The 25,704-nt window shown below is 42.8% G+C and overlaps 1 protein-coding gene across 4 annotated transcripts in view; it reads right to left on the reverse strand.

Annotated features, from left to right (window-relative positions):
- Positions 1-3,312: 3,312 nt before the first annotated feature.
- Positions 3,313-25,704, reverse strand: part of WDR7 (WD repeat domain 7) — a 354,125-nt gene continuing 331,733 nt past the window's right edge. For all 4 annotated transcript variants that reach the window (XM_077891960.1, XM_077891970.1, XM_077891949.1 and 1 more), the window contains 2 exons: positions 11,673-11,777; positions 3,313-6,052 (listed from right to left, as the gene is read on the reverse strand). In XM_077891960.1, the coding sequence (XP_077748086.1) occupies positions 5,849-6,052; positions 11,673-11,777 (309 nt within the window). In that variant the 3' untranslated portion in view covers positions 3,313-5,848. The remainder of the gene's footprint in view (positions 6,053-11,672; positions 11,778-25,704) is intronic.

Here is a 25,704-nt window from a genome sequence, read left to right on the forward strand (position 1 = left end):
AAGGGCACTGCCCACCTGTGCCTGTCGGGTTGTACGTTTGAAGTACTTTATATCCATCAGATCACATAACAGCTTGGACTTCTGTAAATTCCTACCTTAAAACATCCCTTCATCATCCTAATTAATTTGTATTTATTCCTCAGGGCTCAGCCCAAGGCCTTCCTCTCTAACTAGGAGAATGAATCACTTCCAATGTTCTCATCGCTCTCTGCCACCTGTTTTTGGCACTTACTCCATCGGTGTTGTGGCCCTTGGCTCACCAGCCAGGATGCTAGAATACGGGACGTATGCTGGGCATATACTAAGGTTCAATAGATACTTGCAAACTGAATAAAAATGTTTCTTCGTATTATCTATTTGAATTAAAATTCAAAAATTTTCACTGAAACCTTACGTGCCACTGGGTGGGTCAAATGTTAGGCCAGACATTTCACATTTGGGTAAAGTGAGGCGCTACGTCATTTTGATACCAGTCAAGACAAGAAGAAGTTGGCAATAGAACCTCCAACATTCAATTTCCCGTGCTTTTGGGATTCCACGAAACCTCCTCTATGATACTTTGTATAGTTTGAAGACAGTCACTCATATTAGTAAGCCAAAACCAACCCTGATGCTACTGTGAGTCCTAAATTTAGTATGAACTACTCTCTTTCGGAAGAATCAGTTATAACTTCAATAGCTGTAAATCAAGCGGGCCCATCCGCCGGCATGTATTTTGGCATTTCTCAGGGTCCACAAGTTTTGACAAGAAGACAGTCGCACACAGCAATGTGGTGAATCCAGGGAGAACCACAGACTCCCCTTTGGTAAATGTCCAGACCTCTTACTGGAGTCTATTTTTTTTTTTTAAGATTTTATTTATTTATTCATGAGAGAGAGAGAGAGAGAGAGAGAGAGACAGAGACACAGGCAGAGGGAGAAGCAGGCTCCATGCTGGGAGCCCGACGCGGGACCCGATCCCACGACTCCAGGATCACGCCCTGGGCCCAAGGCAGGTGCTAAACCGCTGAGCCACCCCGGGATCCTCTTACTGGAGTCTAGATAGAGATAAAAACACAAAATGAAAATCCAACGTTTTCCAAAGAGCACAAATACACGACCTTGTTGACGCACGTTCAGTGAGGCCTTCTAAACATCTACTAAACACTCTCAGCTCACACGCACTGGATGCGTACTTTGTGCCACTCTTAACAAGCATTCTATAGGCGTCGTCTCACGGATTTAACAAATGCAGTACATATTTACTTGATACCTACTACAAACCGGCCATGTGTTAGGTTCTTGTCCTTCTCCGAGAGACTGAAGAATACAAAGGGGCTCTTGGTTTTTTGTGTCCTCCTTTTGAAACAAATACGATTTGAAATCCCCAGCCAGATCTATCTTCTCAGAGTAGAGTGTAATTTTTTAATGAGAAGGAAGGCATCCACATTAAGGTTCTATTTTTTTTTCCCACTGTTATCTTAATACTCACATAATTAGCCTATGTTGACAGCACGCCTGACGGGGCACGTCCGGGAGAAAACAGGGTCAGATACTTAGAGTTACTCCAGATTCCTTTGTCCTGAGCTTGGCTGCAAGGGATGGGCACCATCTGACTTCGTTTTCTTATCTGTGGAAAGAAAAGAATCTATATCCGTTTGACGGAGGAATCTGTCCCCAGAATGAATGGATCTAATCTTGCTGGTAAGAGTGGAGCGAATTGCTTACCTTCTTCCTAGAGATGCATCAGCCTCTCACTCAGCGGGGCACTAATTACAATACTTTTATGAGTAATTTGCTTAAAGGGACTCGGGAAACTAGAGACAATTCAAGTTCGGTAGGTACTGAACTCTCTTCTCCTGCAAATGAATGAACCAAATATGAAGGGGGCCTTAAGGCTTATGGAGCCTCCTGGCAGGACCAGCGTGAATCGAAAAACAAGATGCTGGGATGGGAGCACAAAACGATGTAACTGCTCAGAAAACAGTTCACGTCCTTAAAAAAGAAATGTACAGAACCACAAAGTCTAAACACCCTTTTAGGCATTCACTATTTATCGTGCTGCCTCCAGAAATGTAAGGTTTGATTAAAGGGGGATGATAACCTCCAAACACGCATTGTGGGCTTGGTTCATTTAAACAATTACAGGCACACACCTCTCTGAAGTCTTTTTTTTTTTTTTTTTTTTTTTTTTTTAGTTTGTAAACAGCAAAAAGAACCGAACATCTAATTTTTGAATTTCTTCTGGCTTTTCTTTTTGACCTTTGGTATTTGTATGTATTGACGATCTCTAAACCATCGTACAAAAACACCTTGAAGTGTCAAGCTTTAAAAATGAGTCTTCTTTTCTCTTTCTCCTGTGCAGCTTGGATTATCTTGGCCTTGTCAAAATACATTCTCTAGTTAGAGGTTGGAAATATTTCCCTCCTGGCTCCAAAGTATTGATTTTCTCCAACACTCAGCTCTGTCAGTCAGCTGAAGGGGTGAAAGGTGAAAGTTCACCCAGCACTGCTTGGCTTTACCTTCCTATTAATGTCATGCCCTTTCCACATTTGATCAGTTTATGTGATCACCAATCATACAGGACCGGAACGGCCCCTACTCTCCCTATAAGGACACACTGCAGTCACCAGGAGACGCTAAAGCAATTCCCCGGATGGACACTGGGCCTCTGAATAGGGCCGAAGATGTGGCCGGCAGTTCCTTTAATGTTTACCCTTTTTTGAAAGAAAATCACAGTTACATGACGGCTGGCTCGGTGTAGGCCGTTCTACATTCTTATGTGAAAATTAAAGACGCACATTCACCACTTAATGAGCCCTCAGCGATGACCTATTTTGTTCGTCTTGCTTCTCCTGGAAACCAATGGCACCCATTACCTCAGGGATTCACATTCAGCTCCAAACTGAGTCCTAAATGAAATGAATCTAATGATCTCCGCCCGGCACCCCCGCCCCCCGACTCCGGGGCAGCCAACCCACCTCAAGAAGTCTGACAGGATGGAATCCGGTACAACGAAGCCTATTTAGGAGCAAGTTTGGGCGGAGATGGAGCGACACGCGTGCAGTTCCCTTGCCCAAACCACAGAGGGTGCTGTTGAGTTGCTGGCAGGAGTCGGGTCACACTTGGGCTGCGTCTTCCGGGTCTTCTGTCCCGCTGTCCTTTGTGACAAGTTTGCCTTTCCTGAAGCTAGCTCTCCTCGGGGGAAATGAGGAATTGTGCACAGACAGAAGGCTTACTTTGGTACCGAAGGGAGGCGGGGGAGAAAGCATATGGATTTCAACTGAGAATGTTTACGAAGAGTGAACAATGTTTTTAATGAGAAAAACAATCTTCAGAACAATTCCGTTTTATTTAACACACGTATGTACACAGGGACATTCAGCACATATAGAATCTATTAAGTGGAAATGTCTTGAGAGGCAGACATTTTAATTCAGTCGCTGCACACAGCGAGCTCAATCATTACATTTTCATACAGGTGTCACGTCATGTCATCTTCTGCTTGTAAATCACCACGGAAGCCACATATGTCTCTACGTTTACAAGGATAGGTCCAAATACGGTGCCGACGAAATCAATAAGACACTAAAAGCATACACTGGGATGACAATACAAAGTTTACCTCAGTGCTGAGAAGTCTAAGCTGTGATCAAGTCTGGGACAGTAGTTGTCAAAAGAGCCAAGGGGAGATTTGTGGTAACAAGAAGGCAAATGCTCATTTAGCGGTTAGAGACGTCTAACCCTCAGGTATCATCCGCCCCAGGTGTATGGTAGGGCTATCCTACTGGCCAATGACAGCATGTGGGATGGGCTGGCCTGTGGCCACTGCCCCGATGTCTGGCCCCTGGGCCCCGCGCTTGTTCGAGGCCTCCGTGGTGCGGGCCACGGTGTGTCTGTGGTGGCCTGCCACTGTCTCACACCTTTTTCCTGATGCATCTTGTTTTAAAAAACTCTCTAAGGTATACTTTTGCATCATCATTCCGAAACAACTTTGTAGTCTAGAATAAATTAATCCCTATTTAAGTTCATAAAGTAAACATGTGCTGGGTATCGAGAAGACTCGGGAGCCCACTGGAAAAAACCAAGCGCGTCTTTTGTTAACCGCAAGTTTCTTTACCTATATTGAACACAACGGGCATGTTCACCAAATGAATACATCTACACTGTATAGTTCTTTGTTTCTTCCTTGGAAACTACATATATAATCTTTATAAATACAATGTACATGCATGTGGCATAAATTCACTTTTAAAAGAACACTCAAAGTCTTAAAACCAAGAAACAGTACAGGTTCGCCATCAATGCAAATAACATACTTCATATCAACAGGAAAGAGACGCTCCAGTGCTCTTAATTTCTTAACATGTTCTTTAAAAATCTGTTTCAATAAAATGACACATGTATTTGTTCCTGGACTGTGATCCTTTTTTTTTTTTTTTTTGTATATTACATGAACTCTGACAGTCTATGCTTTTCCAATTAAATGTTCCCGTTATCATTTTGGTTCCTCTGTAAACTTCATATTTGCTCTGAATTTAAGAAGTCATTTTGTTTTGGTATTTAATAAACCATTGTGCCTAGCCAACCAATCGACTAACCAAACCACCAAATCCCCAACTATGTACAGATCAAGATTTGTTAGGAGGAGCAATTCATACAAAATGTTATTTTATGGATTTTTTTTTCCATCACCATGAGCAAGAACCAGCATAATTTGACAGAAGGAGAAGAAAGCGACCTAGTTAAAGCTTCCTTTGAAGTATGATGAACACCCTCCTTGCAGTGTTGGCTCAAATAACTTGAGAGCCCTCACGTTTTATACGTACTCCTGAAGGCTTGTGCCGTAGTTACTAATTTTCTAGGATACTTGTGTAAAAGGGATGCTTTGTTTTTAATTGATCAGTTCGAAGGCTGAACTGTAGCTATTACATAACTGACGTAGGTCGTACATGTGGGGACTACAGGTCTGTGAGGTTTCTGGAGGGATGGGATAAGGTCTTTTTTAAAAGGACCTGTAGCAACAGACATAGAATCTTATTTAGTATATATGCTATGCTTCCAAACTCAGTTCTCTATTATAAAAGCCCATTTAAGAGATTATACTGACTGGATAATTACATTAACTAGATCATAAATAGTGATGATTTTTATTTCAAACTACTAAATATACTATTGAGCAGGATATGAGCATTTTAGAAGGCTAGGTGTCTGGGAAACTGTATTCTCTTGTGAGGAGGAACTTTTTTTTTTTTTTTTGGTCTATTTTCTCATTAATCTCAAATCTGTTAGGTGTTAATAAAGCAGTAGTGGCTAAACCCTAGGAAATTGTAGTGAGTAGTTTCCTAGCAATCATAGGGCGGGGGTGGGGGGGTGGGGACCAACCATGTAAACACCGAATCTTTTTGGTAAACAATAATGTATTTCAGGAAATCCAAAGGAAAATAACTTTGCTAATTAGGACTGCCACATGACCTCCAAACCCAATGTCAACACCACCAGGTTCAAGCAGCAGTTCAGGGGGGCGGGGGGGGGGGTAGCTCTATGAAAATGCTGATCCGGGCTGGGAATGCAATCACAGTGTTTACTGAATTTGAGGCTTCTGGTGCACCAAGCAACAGGGGTGCTCCTAGGGACCGGACACCCCCCCACCCCGGCCGGGGGAACAAAATGACCTAGTGTCACGGACAGGCCCCATCCTGCAGCGCGGCGTGTGCAGGCCTCGGCGTCAGACAGGGGACACGAGCGGGAGTGTGCCCCGAGAGCCATGCAGGGGTGACAGGGCCTCGGCCGCACCCCGGGTGACGCGGGCGGGCACTGAGGAACGATCCGCGTGGGGAAGGACAGAGCAACCCGGCAGGCGGCCGCGTCAGACCATGAAGCGATGCTCCCGCCCGTCGTGGGCCATGAGGATGACGTTGCGGTTGGAGGTCCAGATGAGCCGGGCCAGCCGGAGCGCGCCGTGGGAGCCGGGCGAGGCGGGCTGCACGGGCGGCACCTGGTACGTCTTGATGCAGCGCAGCTGCGGCGCCGAGTTGAGCATGCCGATGCTCCCCAGCAGCGAGGTGTTCATCTGCGGGGACAGGGGACGGGGGCACACGTGTCACTGGAAGGACGCTGCTGCGGCCGCGAGCTCTGCCCGGGCTTCCCCTGGGCAGCAGTCCGAGCCCGGCCCGGAGGGGCGCCCAGCGGGGCGGGAGGCCGCTCGGGGCTGTTACAAGGACGCAGCACCCATCCGGAGAATCCTACCCTGGGCAGGCCCTGCCACGCGGGAGGCACCCGTCTGTGGGAAGGGGGCTGAGATGCCAACGCCCCTTCGGCCGGACGGTGTCTGGCCGTGCCGGCTCCCGCGATCGGGGCGCCGTCGGGACACCCCTGGGCCCTTCCCGACCACCCAGGGAAGCAAAGCCACGCGGGGTCCGCCCCGGGTCGGGGCTCAAACCTCCCCCCTTCCCGCCTCACCTGCTTTTTACAGAATTCAGTCTCGGGAAAGCTCTGGTTCATTCTGAAGGGGAAAGCCAGAGCCAACCACATCTCAGCACGGTTATCTGTGGCTGTTTTGCTGCCTCGCTGAACAGAGAGCACCTGAGTGCTTTCCTGGCAGTGTATTTTTATCAGCTGATTTCTGCTTTTTTGGTGGCTTTTCGGGATTTGATTTGAATTTTAAGTTCTCTTAATCCATTCACGGTAGTGAAAAATAACGTGGAAACTATGGCTGGTGAACGACCATGCATTCGGCCCAAGGGCTACACACCAAGTGCAGGGCAGTTATCTCAGTGAACTGTTACCTGAGCAACGGGGTCGGAAGAATCCTGCAGATTCTAAATGTTACTCAACAATGTGTTTCAATAGATACCTTTTGTGCTATTGCAAATCACATGGAAAACATACTGAAAATCAGAAAAGAGGTCTCAGAAATACTATTTTTCTTTACGCTAATTTTCATTTCCAATTCTCTTCTTCAGTATAGCCCCCATCTAAATTCATATGACTCTAGGGTTTTGCGTAAAGCATGCAGATTATGATTCAATGTATACAAATGGTTGACACATAAAACCTTGGCAAATCCGAGGACCTGTAAGATGTGTTATTGCTGGTATCATGCTCTGCATTTGGATCAGTGCAAAATATAAGCCATTCTTTTTTCTGGCCCTTCTCAGCAGCACGATGGTGTCAGAGGGCGTAAATCATGGCATCTCTAGCAGGATGCGTGCAGGCTCCACTGACATTTTCACAATTTAAATCATCTTGAGTAATAACCCTTTTAAGATGACTAATGTTACTGATTTTCCTGCATTAATAATAGTGCCGAACACAACACAGAGGTGAAAAAAAATCACTAGTGTACGAGGTCACATTTTAAAACCAAATGTATGGTTATCATTAACTCTTTCTGTTAAAGTTAACATTTAAAACTAGACAGTACTTTACTGTCATCCTCCAAAAACTTCTTTCCCTGCTTCTTTCTCCCCTTTTTCCAAAAACGCCATAAAAGACAAAAATCAATGTCTTGTTGCTTTCTGAAGGTTCCCAAATAGCTTAAATATAAATAGTGGTGGTGAGCTTGATTTGATAGTTCTCACTTGAACAAAAAGTAACAGTACATAATAATTTAGTTCTCTAACAGAACAGATCCAAATGATCCAGAAAATTGGTGGTTAAAATTAACTGGCACCAACAGGCATACTGTGCTTTAAAACAACAACAACAACAACAACTCATTTCTCAGTTGATAAATAACTACAAAGTGTTTTTCATTCTTTATGGATTTTCTATGAAAATATGTATGAAGCCTGAGTTCTGCTGGTGGCTCCAAGTGCTAAGGGTATCCAACATGCTCAGCCACTTCCTTATTTTTAATTATTTCCTGCAAAATTTAGCCACATAAAAGACATGGGGTGAGGGCCAAGGGGAGACAGGGAGAGAGAGTACGTTACTGGAATGCTACAGATGGAAAAACGATACCAAGAAGCCCATCATTCCGTTTGGGTTCTCCATATAAGCTGAGCCAGCTCATGAATGATTGATACAACATTTGATGATCTGATAAATACCCCTGGAAGGGTTGCACAGCCTCTCCGCCTCAGAACAGGGCTAGTGAGGTTCTAGGCGGGACTGCACTGCTACACTTGCGTACAGCTGAAACGATGAAGACCCTCAGGTGACAATAACGTGATTCTCCTCAGACCATGCTTTCCCCGTGACCTCTTCAGTTTAGAGATAATCTGACATAGTAAGGGTGAGTATTCCTTTTCCCAAAAAGCTCAGCCAAAGAACACTCACCGAAACTACAAACCGCGCTGTTACTCGATATTCATGTTTTCTTGACCAGTGACCGACTTACAAACAACGTGAAAGGGCAGTCTGAGCTTTGAATGAGTACGAGCTACCTGGAGTTTGAGTATTTGGTAACCTTACATTTTTTTCTTGATAACAAAGATAATACTCATTATGGAACATTTAAATAATAAAGAGAAGTATAAAAGGAAGAGCAAAAGTCCCCTGAAATCTTACTTCCCAAGGACAATCACTAACATTTTGGTGAACTTCTTCCCAGACCTCCAAGTATAGGTCCGTATAAGGAGAAGCGAGTTTAAGGGTTTTTACATAAAACAGGCTCATATTAGAAGGCGGTTTTACAATCTGCCTTTTTCATTCGACAAAATGTTGAGAACCATCTTTTCATGTTAATGGCCACAGATTTACAGTATCCTTTCTAAAGGGCTGAATAGGATTCTATTTCGTGATGGAATACACAGCCATAAGCGATACCAGTGTCCATCTAATTTACTTTCAGCATTTCTGAGGAAGGATACTCACTAGTCGGACGGTAGTGGGTGAAATTTAGATGAAAGAATCATGGCTGTATTTGATTTCGTTGCTCAACTCCCCTCGTTCAAATACCAATGGCATGATACTCTGATGTGAAATATTCAACTAATAGGAATATGTTGTCAGAGGATCAAAGGGCTTGGAAGATTGCTGGGTGATGTCATTCCATAGCTGAATTTGTAAATAACTAAAAGGCAACTTTGGTTTTTCCCTTCCCTTTAAAAATAATGCTTCACAAAATCAGTTCTGTGAAGATTATTTTCTGAACACACAGAAACACATACAGATGTAATTCATCAAAACAGGAAGTGTTTTAATGCAATTCTCAGTGTAAGTAATGCTGCACACAAGCCTTTTACTAAGTCTCACTTGAGTAATTATCCAACCAATATTTCTCATTAACACTCATTTCTCAGCAAAGATTTTAATAGCTCATAGCTTTTGTAAGGTCCTGTATTAATAAGACTTCATTAAGTTTTCAAAATATATTACAGTACATTTACTGGAATAATATAAAAGTATTATCATACATCATTAGAACAAAACAATATGTATCTAAATAAATCAGCAAAGCCCATTTTGAGAGAGCAGCAGGAGATCCAGCATTGCTTTCTAGACTCTCTTTAATTCAAATCAACCTCCCACCCCCAACCTCTGGAAGAGGTTGTATTGTATTTTCTTGATGAAGCTGAAATGCTACTGTGCCTTCCACTTAAATTTCAACACCTAACAGGGTACAATTTAAGAAATGGGCTGTGTTTTACATCCTGACATTGGGTTTGGGGGCAAAAAGACTTGGTGTTGTCTGGGCTGCCCCTGTGCTCTGTGCACTGCCCACCCACAAGTGCGGATGGCACGAGGTGCCCTGGGAGCGGAGAGTGTGTGCGCCAAGGAAGCCTGCTGTGGCTCCAGTGTGCACGGACACACGTACAGGTGCACAGGTTCAAGTGTGCTTGGCAAAGCCCAGATGCAGCAGCAGGAGCCTGAAGAGGGGAACTGGAAGATGAGAAGTATCTCGAAAAGCTACCATCTATCTAATGAACGATCTTGAGCTCTGAGGTAAGAAAGGATGCTAACCGTAATTCCCTCAATGTGCTGTGCAGGAACTCTGATAAAGATAGAAAAAAAAATTCAAGGAAGGGATGAATATATCGAAACAGTACCCTGAACACCGAGGTAAGGGGAAAAAGCTTTATCACAGAAAACATCAGGAAACTACTGGAAACAGTTTCATATTAGGAGGCATTCCTTTATAAAACAAATTTTCTGAGAAAGTCAAATTGGACAAAAAACCAAAAAGATTTGTTTTTGCTTATTCCACAGAAGGAAGCATGGACCAAGCCAAGCTCTTGAAGCAGGGACTGTGGTTGCTGACTTGGGATCCTGAAGGCAGAGGCCAGCATCTGGCTCTTCAACGCCCAATGAGTACCAAATGAACGTGGAGCTTTATATAAACACTTCTCTGGGATTCCAAGAGCACAGGAAACAGCAAAAATCTGTATCAGAGTACATTTCGTGCAGAGAGGCCACTGTGTAGAAACACTAGTTGGCGGGAAAACCCTTTAGAGCAGCGCTGTTGCGAGGGTCTGCTTTGTGGACCCCTAACGGGCTGGTGGTGGGACTGTTGGGGGTGAGTGCAAACCTCAGGCCCCCGGTGGCCTGCTGTGGAAACGGGGACTGGTGAGACTTCCAAAGAAGAGAGTTTAATATAAGCCAATTAAGATGCTCAGAGATATATTCTGGGAGAAAAGATAATGAGAAAATAAACTGGAAAACTAAATTAGAGAAAGGGCAGGAAAAGTCTGTGACAGATTTGGAAGTTGTCATGCTTTAATAGCATGTTGTTAATTAAGCAATTTATTGTATCTGTTTTACATTTTATTAGCTATTGATTTTTTTTTAAAACCATCATCAAGTTGTGCTGAAGTCTTATTTAAATTTTCATTCTTTTTTTTTTAAGCTTTCAAGGCAATAAACTGAATCTCATAAAACATACTTGCATTCTAGGAAAGTAAAGGTAACAACCTAATTTTAAATTGGCTTTTCATGAGGGAGGGAGTTGATCATGTTTAATATTTTTTAATAATTATCAGGAGGAAGAGAATGAAAAAGATGGGATGGAGATTAATCACTGAGGATACAACAAGTTCTATTGTAAAAATTAGGCGCTCAAAGATAATATGCATTTTAATTAGAATTAAATACAGGCATTGTCATGAACTGCCATTCAATGATACTCGGGTTTTTGAAAAGGTTTTGATAGTTTGGGAAGGAAAAGCATTATATGGGGAATTCAGAATGCAAACAGAAGTGAGATAATATAAAAGGGGATCTGAGGGTGATATGTGGCTGCCTTTTCCCTGTGCCCTCTGCCGTGCTGGGGTCGCCTGCAGCCTTCGGCAGTGCCTCCCTGGCCAGGCCCTGAGGCATGCTGTGCCCTTGCTTACCACTGAAAGGCTGCTCCCTTTCCCTACACACCCGCTCGGCCCTACCCTTACCATCTGGCCCTTCCTCAGCATTACCCTGTCTCGGTTCAGACGTCACTTCCTCTTGTGAATCAGCCCCACCACCTTATTCTCAGGCTCCCCTTCTGTATCATGATTGCTTGCTTATTTACACGTGTCTCCCTCAGACTGCAAGCGCGGGGAGAGCAGACCCCACTCTCTCCAGATGGCTAAATACTCTCAGTGCACCCTGCATGCTAGCATGTGGCACACAATCAATCATAATAAATACCTGATATTTGTTGAAAGGAGAGAGGAGGGCAGGAGGAAGGGCTGGTGGGCAGGCATAACAGGAAGTCTTTCCAGCAACAGCAAATCATGCAGCATACTTCAAGACCCTGTAGCATCAACGCTTACCTGCCAGAAAGAAATGTGGCTGTCCGTATTTGAGTAGGTGGCAAGGTATCGTCCATCAGGAGCAAAGGCCACTGCAGTGATTGGTCCCTTGTGTCCATGGATTGTCTAAAATAAAATTCAGTCATTAATGGTCTGCATGCCACAGAACTATTACACACACACATGCTAATGCATTCAGTGCTGAACAAGTTATGCCATGGAGATTAGCAACCCTTATGTTCTTTACTTATAAAATCAGATTAGAAAGAGGGGAAAAGCAACCGAAGTTCTCTCAATGATATAGCCAAGGGCTTTATTTAATCTTGTTCTGAAGAATCTACCTGTATCTGAGTTGGGAGAACAGCATGAGTCCAAAGGGAAAAGCATAGATTACTGGGTAAACCAATGTGTTAATTCATTTATTTCCATTAGAAGGAAGAACTTTACAATTAATAAGGAAGGTAAGCAAGTGATCACCAAGTCTATGTAGGAGCCTCACTCACCTGAAATGAAAAACAAAGCTGTATCATAACATCCCTGTTCTGGAAAGAGTTAAAAACTATAATTTCAGCCCTTAATAATTATACATTTTTCATGTTTTATGCTTCATTTCCAACCAATAACACTGTGTTTAAATGCATATGGCTGCAATTAGTAAACACATAAGGGTACCTGCTGGAGGCTTGAGCACATATAAATCAAATACTATTAAAAACAAGTTAACGGGGATAATTTTGGACTTTTGCCAAATAGCTATCATTGATTTAACCATGAATTGAAAAAAGGGAGTTGTATTTTAGACTAGGTCTATGATAAAAGGTCTTTACTAATAAAAAATTATACTCCAGTTTAATCATATTAAGTTCTCAAAAATACTGGCACACTAAGCAAATTAGAATACTGTATTAATATCCTTTTACTCAACTATTTAAGATCATACCTCTATCACATTAGCCAACATGCAGGGTGCTTATAAGTTATGGGTTGGTCTCCTTCCTTTGTCTGAAAGGAGTGGAGAAATACGTTCTCTTAGACTAGGACACTAGGAAGGTTCATTTCCATCTGCTATTTTTTGATGAACAGTTGTGAACCTTGAGTCTTGGTGGGAACATCAGGCTCATTATGTGACTCAGCCCCATACACACCGTAAATTTCAGGAAGAATATTCTCATGATTCAGAGCTGAGTGATTAAAATGAGGTAGAGACGGAGGAGAGAGGGATGGGTATACAGCCTGTTTTCTCAGTGCTCTTTGGATTTTGTTCTTTTCTGTCATTAGACTCTCAGGGCACTGTGAGATCCAAAACAATGCCTACTTTTCCACACTCAGAGAAAACATGTTATACTGGTAAAAACACGAGGCCTTGGGCTGGCAGAGAACACTGCTCTGAGTCAGGCTGCCTGGCTTGCATTTGGGCTCTACTATTTGCTGAAGGACCGAGGGCAAATGATGGGAGTTATTTAACCTCAGAGCACCCATGTCTAGAAAGCAGGAATGATGAGGAGGGGGATATTGATAATACCTGCCTCAAAGAGCTTTGTGAAGATTAAATGAGCTACTATATACATATATGTAGCACTCTGCATGATGGCACATAAGAACCCAATAAGTAATATTAATGCTTGTATTTCTCCTCCTTTCTTAAAGATGGCCAGATATATATATATTTGAAAGGTGCTAAGAGAGTAGATCTTAAATGTTCTCAGCAACAAAAAAGAAATGTAATTATGTGACAAGATAGAAGTGATAGCTAATGCTATGGTGGTAATCATTTTTTAATATATAAGTTTATCAAACCATCACATGTATACCTTAAACATATATAATATGTCAACTGTATCTCAATAAAACTGGGAAAAAATGATCAAATGTAAACAATCACAAAATTCGATTACTTGAGTATACAATTTAAGGGGAAAAAATGCCCTAATCACATATCCCAGAATCAGTGTCAGCAAGCATACTAGGTAGTCTAAAAACAGATTTCATTAAACCCGTCATTAAACAGATATGGTAACTATCCATGGTGCTAGGCACTAATGTGCTAAATCAAGCAACAGGGTGAGTGTGGAGAATAATTATTCGGCCAACCACACTAAAGGGAAAATATTGTGGATGAGGGTAAAGAGCTTAACCAATTAAAAGGGGAAAACTGACAATTCCCACTTATTAGGTCAATTTAATGAGCTCATTGGAAAGTATCTTTAATTGTTTTTTAAAATCAAGATTCATTTCTGCTAAAAGTCTGAAAGCTTATGGGGCCAATTTAAAGCTATGTAATGGTTAAGACAGTTGATTGGTAAGGCCTTGCTTTAAAACAGAGGTTGCAAACTGAAGACCCATAAGCTGAAACCAGATTGTAGATGTGTTTGGTTTGGCCTGAAAAATGTTTTAAAAAATGTTTTCTGGGTCCATATTCTAATTCGTCAGATATCACGTAAAATTAAGATTTCTTGCCTCTCCTGAAAGACTGGAAGCTCTGGGCAATCCTGGACCTTTGTTTGTACATGGCCACAACAGCCAGGGATGAGCAGAGGCGGCCCCTTTGGGCTGGACACTTGCCCTCCAATTTCCCACACACGAGGGGGCCTGCACAACTAACACCCGCTGCCTGGCTCCCTTATTTTCTGCTGGTCTCTCCTGGCATTTAATGCAACCCTTCCATTAATAATACTTGATTCAAAATATTTTCTTCTGCAGGAAATAAAAAGTGTTAGTGAGGATGTGGAGAAAAAGGAACCCTCACTACAGTGTTGGTAGGAATACAAATTGGTGTAGCCATTGTGGAAAACAGAATGGTGGCTCCTCAAAAAATTAAAAACAGAAATACCATATGACCCAGTAATTCTACTACTGAGCATTTACCCAAAGAAAATGAAAATACTAATTTGAAAAGATATATGCACCCCTATGTTTACTGTAGCATTATTTACAATAGCCAAGATATGGAAGCAACCTAAGTCCTTCAGTAAATGAATGGATAAGATGTGGTGTACATGCACGTGCGCGCGTGCAAATGCACAAATATTACACAGCCATAAAAAAAAAGATGAGAACATGTCACCTGTGACAACATGGACAGACCTAGAGGGCATATGCTAAATGAATTAAGTTAGACTGAAAAAGACAAATATCATATGATTTCACTTATATGCGGAATCTAAAAAATATATGAACAATGAAAAAGCAGAATCAGACCTATAAACACGGAGAACAAACTGATGCCAGAAGACAGAGGGGCGGGGAGGCCTGAAGGGAGGAGGGAATGGGTAAAATGGGTAAAAGGGAATGGGACATCTAAGCTTCCAGTTACTGAATATGTCATGGGAATAAAAGGCATAGCATAAGAAATACAGTCAATGATGTTAAAATAGTGTTGTATGGTGACAGGTACTCACTTGTGGGGCGTACAGCATATGCATAAATTTGTGGAATCACTGTGGTACACCCAAAACTAATGTAACATTGTATGTCAACTGTACTCAGAAAATCCAAAAAAAAAAAAACCCCAAAATAGTTTCTTCCATGCTCTGGGGTCCTGGTGTGCATCTAAAAGTGTCAGTAGACTAAAAGCTCCCCTAAGAAAAGCTGGCCCTTCTTGCAAGCCCCCCGAAGCCCAACTCTGTGTAGAAGTGGATGATTCTGGTGTTTGGGCTCCTTAAATCTCAAAACAGAATGCTAAACCTGCCCTCTTTCACATTAGTATCCCTCCTTAATCAGCAGCCAGGATGTGCTTCCGACAATAAGAATGCAACAGTGAGTTGGCCGTAAACCAGCAGGTCCAGAAAAGTCTTCAAGAAATATTTTCATATTACGCCTTCATCTTTTACAGAGGGTGGGTATTTAAAACATCCACTTGACGATTACTTCTGGGTCGGCTGAGGACATCATCATTATGCTATCCAGTGCCTCTAACAATAGACCCTGTGAATTAGATGTCATCTTGGACTTTTCTGGCAATACTATGTTTACCTTTCCAGATAAATGTCGTTGCTTTATCATGTAACAATAATTTCATAATCTTAACATGTGCTTGCTTTACTGCTAGGAGACCCAGAACTAAATGCATGCTCCTTCTAGGTGTGCAGTGGTCAGTACTTTCTCACTTCACAATCATTGTTCTGCTTCCACTTGTTGTGACGTCCCTTTAGATACTGAACTTCATTTGTGAGTTTCTTTCAAGTCTGTTTTGGGCAAAGGGGGACTACTCTTAAGATCAGAACACACATGTGCACGTGCACACATGCTTAGATACTGCTAGGCACCCCACAGGGCATCTTAAAGCGGCCTAGAGAAAACCCTGGAACACTGACTGCAGTGTCCGCTCAGAGACCTGTTGTCTTGTAAGAAAGCAAGTACCACTCATGGTAGCTCAGGGAAGCTCACTGTTTTCAATGGTTTGCTACATCTGGTGAGTTCATTAAAATCTCAGCCTAAGAGGTGCTTCAGAACACAGTGTAATGGAAATGTGGCCATTGTCTTTTGTTCAGAATCTCTGAACTTCTCAGATCTGTGCAGGCACCACCTGAACAGACTTTAACCTCGCTTCGGCATTAGAGATGCAGCTGTGCACGGATCACAGCGAACCTGTAAGTGCTCTGGATGGGCGAACCCCATGGCTGGCATCTGCAATGCTGAACTGTAAAGAACAGTTCCCAGGACAACAGGTTTCAAAATAAAAGAAGGTGTGGTCTGATATTTATATGCGAGTAAGCATCATGTCTTGTTACAGTTGTCGTCAAAGTAATTGCTATCTTGGAAAGACAGAAATGGAATATAAAGAAATTATTCTAATTCAAGAAGTGCTATGAACAATAAAAAGAATCAAGCAATTACCCTTCGCAGAAGACAGAGTGTTGAACTGTTAAACATCCCTTCCTGTTTTTCTTACCAAAGAAAAGGAACTGAAAGGCAGGATTAATAATGAGCAATACTTGCACTTGCCAAGCAGTTTTTAACAGGCACTTTCCACGTGCTTGGCAAAGAAATAAAATTAACCTTCCTGTACAGAGAAGGAATTTCTGTACACGGATTTTCAACAATGATATGGCCGGTGCCGTTGGAAACTAGGACTGTTGAGGATATCGTCTTTATTTATTTATTTTTTTAAATTTATTTATTTATGATAGTCACAGAGAGAGAGAGAGAGAGAGAGAGAGACAGGCAGAGACACAGGCAGAGGGAGAAGCAGGCTCCATGCACCGGGAGCCTGATGTGGGACTCGATCCCAGGTCTCCAGGATCGCGCCCTGGGCCAAAGGCAGGCGCCAAACTGCTGCGCCACCCAGAGATCCCGGATATCGTCTTTAAAACAGCTCTTTACGTGGCCTCTCCCTTGATACTCGCCTTCCAAATGACAAGTCTGAGAACTGAAACCAAATCGTTGGACTCTATTACACCTACTTTATAAGACTGAATGAGATCAAAGAGAACATTTTATATTTACTTGTAGGTCTCACTACTTCTTGAAAGGGGAGGAAAAAAACCCCAACCAAACAAAATACTTTACCACTTTTGACAGAAATTATGAAGAAAAGGTTTCCTCAAGTAGGTAAGGTTTTACCATCCTGCGCACCATCCCAAGGGGAAGGTTTATAAACCATGGGCCTTGTATTTTATAGGACACGTGCTAAAACAACCTGGGAAATAAAAAGAGCTTGGACTGCACTGCCCTGGCCTCACCCGAGGTGTACAGGGGCTGAGAGAGAAGAAGGCCATGTCGACCGTAGGCCTTCTCAGGAAGCAGCATGGCTAGCTTAGGATTCAGACAGGCAGCTGTGATTTGGGGGTGCTTAAAAGGTCTGCTGAGCTGCAGATATGTCCCCACTCGGCTGCACATGGTCTCTGACATTTCTAGAAATACAATGAAGCTATTGGCTGAGCTCTGTTCTCTAGAATGTGTTCTGATGGAGACCACAAAGGGGATAAACATGCCTTCATGAAGCACAAGCATGGCCGGTGTCCTCAGTTCAAGGAGAGCCTGAATGAAGGGCGCCTACAGAGACAGCACACAGGTTGGAGGTGGGCCAGATAATCCGGGAAGCGAGTGCCTAGGTAGTTGGATGAGCCCGGAGGAGAAAAGGAGACTAATACCAAACGCCTACCAAGACCGACCTTTCCTAGTGCTGGTTCCTCTCAAAGATAACAGGCAACGCCATGGGAGGTTGAGGACATGCTCACCTCTGCCCCTTGGGCACCAACCATACATTCGACATCTCTCACAGATCGTGCCAAAGTCAGAGAAGGGCCGATGAGGACAGGGAGCCAGGCTGACGGGCATGCCTTCCTCACATCCCAGGAGCGAGGCCACTGATTTCATGGCTGGCTGGCAGGGAGGCAACCGCTCAGGGCAGAGACACGACAAAGACATCGCTCTGACAGCTCTGTTTGTCAGGCGATGCAGAGACTCATCAAAAAAGAGCCGTTTCAAAAGAGTTGAAAAGTTAAGAATTAATTACATTCCAGGAAAAAAAACCACCTCCTTTCTTTTCTTTGAAGCAACCGATTTGTGAAACTTTTATTATATATTCAAGGTTCAACTGCTCAAAAAACAATAATTTAGGCAGATAATGGTATTAAAAAAAAAAAAAAGTTTCACTTATGGGCGATTAGAAGACCCAAGTAAAATGTAATTACTGCTACGAACTAAGTCTTTTCCAGCCTTTTAGCATGTGGGCCCTTAAGGCCATATGACGTTGCTGAGAATGCTGAAAGGTCACCTATTCTCTTCTGTACGTGAACAGGGCTCCTTAAAGCAGGCCAGATGGATGAAAATCTATTCTGTTTTCAATATCTCTAGAGAGGATTCTAAAACCTCTCCTGAGAACCCTTTTCTGTGTTAAACAGTGTATGTTGTCGGGAAATATTTCCTTGTATCAAATCTAAATCCAAAATGCTACGGTGTAAGCCTGCTTCCTCTTGCTCTAGCCTCAGCAGAGATGGGGAGCACCCAGTCACCTATCAGCACCATAACCTTTTATAGACTGGAGGACTGTTAGCGCAACTTGCGCCCCCCCTCCCACTTTTTTTTAAACTTATTTTGTATTTTCAGGATTAAAAAAAAAAAATCTCAGTGACTAGAATATTTCAAGTCTTATTTTCCAACTTTTTAATCACATCTGTGGCTTTTCCTTAAACTCTCTCCAAGCTTTCCCGATCATGCCATCTTAGAGTTGGATGGTACCTGAAAGCCACCTTATTTAACCACGTCTGAAAATGTGGAAGTTCAAACTGACTGAGCTGGCACTAGCAACTGGGTGTCTTCGTAGTTTCTCAGGACACCATGCAGGAAGACCCACACTGGGCTTATTTTACCAGAGCACTGCAACTGTGGCTGGTGAAAGCTTTGGTAAAGTTGCTGGCGTGCAGATGGCTGCCATGCAGAGTACCCCCAGTCATCCCTAGGAAAGCGAGGTGGGGACACCTGCACCCAGTGGGTGGCCCTGGCTTGGGCCATATGCCTTGAGGGGGTTCCTCTGACAAGACCACATATTGCCAGTCCCTGTTTTCAATCCTTTTCCTCTCCCCTCTCCAAAAGTCATTTGTCCTAATTTTTGCATTCTGGCTCTTTATTTTCTTTCTTTCTTCTTTTTTCTTTTTCTGGCTCTTTATTTTCATTTAAAAATGTATTCCCACTCAATTATTGTCCAATTAGCCTATGCTGTTATTTGCTCTCTACAAATGTCTTGACACTTAAAACTATCTCTTTGGTGCTTAGAGAACACAGCTTCTAGCTTATGACTGTGATCACTGATAAAAATGATTTCTACAACTTGATACCTTAATTTAAAACAAAAAAAAGTTGGATTTATCAAAGGCCAACTGCAAAGCAGCTTTTGTCATCCTTCAAACAGATTCTAAAATTGTGCACCAAAAGGTACATACGTGTGCACTGCTGTGCTAGGCACTGCAGGGGATCCAAAAAGCATAAGGAGAAACGTTCACAGCACATGTCCCATACTTTTATATAAACTTCTTTGTCCTTACAGATTAACCCTATAAGAACACTACATTATCTCCCACCTTAAGAATGAAGAAACTGAGGTACAGAGAAGTGGAGTAACCAATTTTGCTTAGAATCCATGCAGTCTGGCTCAGCAGTCTGTTGCCTCACAGAATACCAGGTAAAAGAGAACTAACTATAAGCTGCCACGCTTCAATATCTATACACCTGATTTTCTTTTTTTTTTTTTTTTAAAGATTTTTTATTTTATTTATTCATAGAGACACAGAAAGAGAGAGGCAGAGACACAGGCAGAGGGAGAAGCAGGCTCCATGCAGGGAGCCTGACGTGGGACTCAATCCCAGGTCTCCAGGATCACGCCCCGGGCTGCAGGCGGCACTAAACCACTGCACCACCGGGGCTGCCCACCTGATTTTCATATAACTGGTATTAGGTACATTACATTATACACCAATATTTCTTTTTTTTTTTTTTTAAGACTATTTAGTTTGGGGGGGGAGGGAAGGAGGGAGAGAGAGAGAGAGACAGAGAGAGAGACAGAGAGAGAGACAGAGAGAGAACGCACAAACGAGGGCAAGGGGCAGAGGGAGAAGGGCAGAGGGAGAAGCAGGCTCCCCGCTGAGCAGGGACCCCCCCCCAGCCCGATGTGGGGCTTGATTCCAGGGCCCTGGGATCATGACCTGAGCCACCCAGGCGCCCGTATACACCAATATTTTGACATGACTTTCCTGGGCCTGGCAACACAGATTTGGGGGGCTGTGTGGTGGTAACAGCAGGCTGCCTGAGAGCAGGGGCCACAGTGGAGCTAGGCCTTGCCTGGAAAGTGCCCACCGTCCCCAACACCAGGGGACAGGTGGCTTCCATATCCAGGGGTCCGGAGGAACATCCCTGGACTGCTGCAATCTCCCCTGCCCTCCGAGGACTGTGGACTGACAGCACTGCCTGGCAGCAAAAGGCCAGGTCTCCCAAGGGACATCATTCACCCGGGTGGTCCTACACAAGTGGGAAGAAGCACGTTCCTTGGCCCCCATACCAGTGGTAGGTGAAGAGAAACTCGTTCCTTGACCCAGTTCCCAGCAGTTTAAACATCTGAAGCAGAGGCTGAAAGACTAGAAGCTGCCATCTTTCTTCACTGGCTGGGAAGGAAGAGGATGGCCCGTGCTGGCTCCCCCGGGACACGCAGGCCACAGAATTTGATGGTCTCATCTCTCTCATCAGCAGCCTCCCTCCCTGGCCCTGGGTCCCATTCGCTCGACTGTGCCCCAAGGAATCATTATAAAATTAGGGGCCTCTTTCTCACTTGGGACACAAACCACAGAAACTGAAAGTACTGACCAGTAGGAAAGTAGGTGGTAAATATATCCCTTAAACTCTCTAGTATAAGAGAAACCAGTGTTTCTTATTGGCCGTACTATCTCCTACAGTGTAAGCACATAAGCCTAGATGCTGCCCTTTGGCAATTTTATAATGATTTTGAACAGAGATTCGAGGGTTGAAAATGGGTTGTTTATCTCTATAATTTCTTTCCTTGATGGAGGGCTGAGGCAATACTTGTTATTCACATTATGCCAACTCTATGATACAGACTCAACCCGTAGTGGCGGCTTCCCAGCCAAAGGGTATTGAAGCTATTCGACGAATTGAGTTTTCTATCACTATCTAATTGAAAAGAATATACATTCAGGGTGAAAGACAAGTAGATTTGGTATCATTTTAACATCTAAATGGAAAATAGATTTAAGGATAAATGTAATAAAGCGAGCTACCTTAAGTCTGATTATAAGATATAGTGTCTTTATTCCTAAACAGAGCTGCAGCATATACTGTCCATCTTCACGGACTCAAAGCTCCTTAACAGCCATTTGGGGATAAGCTAACTGACATAGATGAATTAAAGGAGCTTTTCAATATCTACATATTGGTAATCCTTATGACACAAGCAATAGTTTTTGAAATTTCTTTTGTGGAGGATTATACACCAACAAGCACACGCGCACGCACACACACAAACACCTTATCCAAGAACAGTAAAAATCAACATAAATGCTCAAGATGGTTTTACTATTGTAATCTAGGCATTAGTAATAATTTCAGATTTTTATGATATGGAAGCTTCGATTTTCACCAATATCAATTATAAATGACCAAATTTGGGGATCCCTGGGTGGCTCAACAATTTAAGCACCTGCCTTCAGCCCAGGGCATGATCCTGGAGTTCTGGGATTGAGTTCCCACATCGGGCTCCCTGCATGGAGCCTGCTTCTCCCTCTGCCTATGTCTCTCTCTCTCTCTCTGTGTCTCATGAATAAATAACTAAAATCTTTAAAAATAAATAAATAAATGACCAAACTTGACTTCTATTTTTTAAGATTTTTTATTTATGAGACAGCGAGAGAGAGAAAGAGAGAGAGAGAGAGAGAGAGAGAGAATGCGTGAGCATAAGCAGGGATGAGGGGCAGAGGGAGACAGAGGGAGAAGCAGCCCCCCCTGGAGCAGGGAGCCTGATGTGAGGCTCCATCCCAGGACCCCAGGATCATGACCTGAGCTGAAGGCAGACGCTTAACCAACTAAACCACGCAGGCACCCCCAAAATTCACTTTAAAAAGGAATAAGCAGGGGGGCACTTGACGGGATGAGCACTGGGTGTTATTCTGTATGTTGGTAAATTGAACACCAATAAAAAATTAATTAAGAAATAAAAAAATAAAAAATGCTAAAAAAATAAAAAATAAAAAGGAATAAGCAAATAGAGAATAAACATTTAAGCTTTAGTTGCTTTCCAATCTTAAAATGTTATGGTCATCAAAACAACAGTCTTATAGTTAAATATATGTACTGGTTTTAGGGGTTTCACCCCCCCTTCTATTCAATTGAGGAACTTTTTCAGACTCAAAGAATAAATTTTCCATAATTCTCACTTATTAATATTTAGGCGCTTCTTCCATCTCACACATGTTCATATGCACGCATGCACACACCCACCCCTCTTCTGCTTTAGTAGACCAAATAGTTTCAGGATGAAGTAACTATAAAATTTCCAATTAAGCTATACATAACTGATATGTTCTTTCTCTGCATGCTGAAATGATCAATTTTATATAGTCATACTTTGAAATGACATTTGCCAAAAACCCCAGACATCACAAATTTCCAATTATTTTAAAACATAATTATCACTAATTTTGGCTGATGAAATGACAGTAGTGCATCAGTATTGTGAGACGCTCAAGCTCAATAATGATATATCACACTAAAAAGTCTAAAGATGTAACTCAAACCATAACATTTTCATCAACATTTAAAAATAATTAGTCATATTTAAAGATGATTCATGGATACTGAAATATGGAATGCTGATGTGATTTAGATTAATGTGGTTCAGTTTTAAATAAAAAGAGTGAATAAACTGTCAAATATTCACATTATTGGTATGAAATAATTATAAAATGATTAAAGTGTATGACTCACATATGCTTCAAAAGTTACAGAAAATGTTTTCTTCAGATTTGGACAGACCCAGAGCTAAATGTTTTTTAAATCAGTATTTCTAATATAAACCTATTCAAACACAAGCTAGAAATCTTCAAATGAACAAAGTTTTGTTTTTATATTCCCAGACTGAAAACTGTGTTGTTAAATATTCAAAGGATTCTTAAGAATTGAACATAAAATGGTTAGATGATTTTTCAAAGAAGCTTGGAGAAAGTATATTTTTTTAATAGATATTAATTTTTTAAAAGATTTTATTTATTTATCCATGAGAGACACAGAGAGAGGCAGAGACACAGGTGGAAGGAGAAGCAGACTCTGAGGGGAGCCCAATGTGGGACTCGATTCTGGGACCCTGAGATCATGACCTGAGCCAAAGGCATATGCTCAACCACAGAGCCACCCAGGTGCCCCTAGGAGAATGTATCGTTAAAGGTAATACTGGGCCACAAAAGGAAAACCCAGTTGCTTTCGCTTGGAGCTCCCTAGAACAGGCAACTGTGCTGTTCATCTCTATCTCCTCTCAAATCCCTGTTGGCCCTCACACAGCAGGCCTGAAGCAGACACGTGCCCACCGTTAACTGGCGAACTCAGCACTTTTTGTGGGTTCTGATCTGGGACAAGGTAAACAGAAGATGGCTTTTGGCCTGAGTAGCAGGACACGGCCTTCACACATGTGCTCTCTTACCTCTCTTGCCAGGTATATACTGCCTGGTGATGCAAAACTGTCTTACATAGATTGTACTAAAGCTACGGAATTTATATTATTCAAAAACACATTTCGTATAGATTGACTTTCTTACCATTCCAAAAAAAGAAATCACCTAAGAAGTGTTCTAGGTGGGTACCTGGTTGTCTCAGTCAGTTGAACGTTTGACTCTTTTTTTTTTTTTTTAATTTTTATTTATTTATGATAGTCACAGAGAGAGAGAGAGAGAGAGGCAGAGACACAGGCAGAGGGAGAAGCAGGTTCCATGCACCCGGAGCCCGATGTGGGATTCAATCCCGGGTCTCCAGGATCGCACCTTGGGCCAAAGGCAGGCGCCAAACCGCTGCGCCACCCAGGGATCCCGAACGTTTGACTCTTGATTTGGGCTCAGGTCATGATCTCGGGGGTCCCATGTCAGGTTCCACACTTACCATGAGGTCCGCCTGAAATTCTCTCTCCCCCTCTGTTCTATCCTCACAATTGAATAACATGAATATACTTAAAAATGTTTACTAGGAGTTTATGACATCCTAGGGCTGTGTCGGAGTATAAAGATGAGGAACAACACCTGCCAGTGAATCTGGGAGAGGAGAGAGACTGACAATAAGCAGCTAATGTATAGTGTAATTAATGGCATAACAGACATGTGCGTAGGGTGTCAGGGAGAGAGAGAGAGAAGCAGGCCCCCCCGGGGCAGGGAGCCTTATGTGAGGCTCCATCCCAGGATCCCAGGATCATGACACCCCAGTAGGGTGTCAGGCACTATTTGCTGTTCAGGGTAGGATTTGTCAGAACAAGGTACAGAGTTAAGGTGGTGCTTGAGTTGAGCTCTAGAGGAGAACAGAAATTGGCCAGAAACAGAAGGCCATCCTATGTGGAGAGATGAGTCTAGCAAACACGAAAGAGGTGTCCAGGAGAGCAGCGGGTGTTCCTGTGTCTCTCTGCCAACACAAGTGCAGGGGTCAGGGACACTAGGGAGAGACAGGGTTTGCAGATAAGACAAAAAGGCAGCTATGGCCAGGCTACATACCACCTTTTTGTTGTGCCAAGAAGTCTGGACTTAAGTTCACAGTCAACAGGGAGTTTCCTGAAGTTTTTAAAGAGAATGGTCAGATCAAATCTGTTCTAAGACAATGCTGGCAGAGGGAAAAGGGGAAAGGAACTAGGAGAGAAAACGACAAGGTAACAGTAGATGTAGTGGGTCAGTTAGGAATCGAATGAGGAACTGGATGCGGACACACACTGGGTACACAGGGATACCAGGACCTGGAAGGGAGGGTGTAAGAGAAAGAACATGTTTCTAGGTTGGGAGGACAAGAGAGAGCAGGTGGGAAACTGTAATGAGCTAGGTTTGGGATAGGCAGACAGTAGCTTGAGCAAGTAGTTGGAAATATGTCAGCAAGTTAGAAAGATGAATGTGGAACTCAGGAACAGGCTTAGGGAAGGAAAGACAGACTTGGGACTTACTAGCACACAGGGAGACGCTGTGGCACTGACCTGGCACTTGCCACTGGGCCTGGTGCCCAGCAGCCTCTCCGTGAGTATCTGTGAAATCACATATAAGTGACTAAGGGAACCCATGAGGAGCAGATGGCGAAAAGACAAAGATGAAAAGGACAAAGATGAAAAGGTAGAGGTCCCTACCACTGGAAGGGCCGGGCAGAGAAGAAAGAGCTAAATGAAACTGTTTTGAACTATGATAACATTTTATCTTTTAAATAACAATCCTTTATCAAGTAGTAATTATCCAAGTTGGAGATCAGGAAATAAATTAATAAACGGTCAAATTTCTAGAATCAAACACAGGTATGTGAATTAGAATTAAATTTGTAATTAACTACCAATACTAGTTAGTTGCCCAAACTGATAGTCTAATTTCTCTAATTTTAACTT

This window comes from Canis aureus, chromosome 1 (assembly GCF_053574225.1).
Source record: "Canis aureus isolate CA01 chromosome 1, VMU_Caureus_v.1.0, whole genome shotgun sequence".
Lineage (NCBI taxonomy): Eukaryota > Metazoa > Chordata > Mammalia > Carnivora > Canidae > Canis > Canis aureus.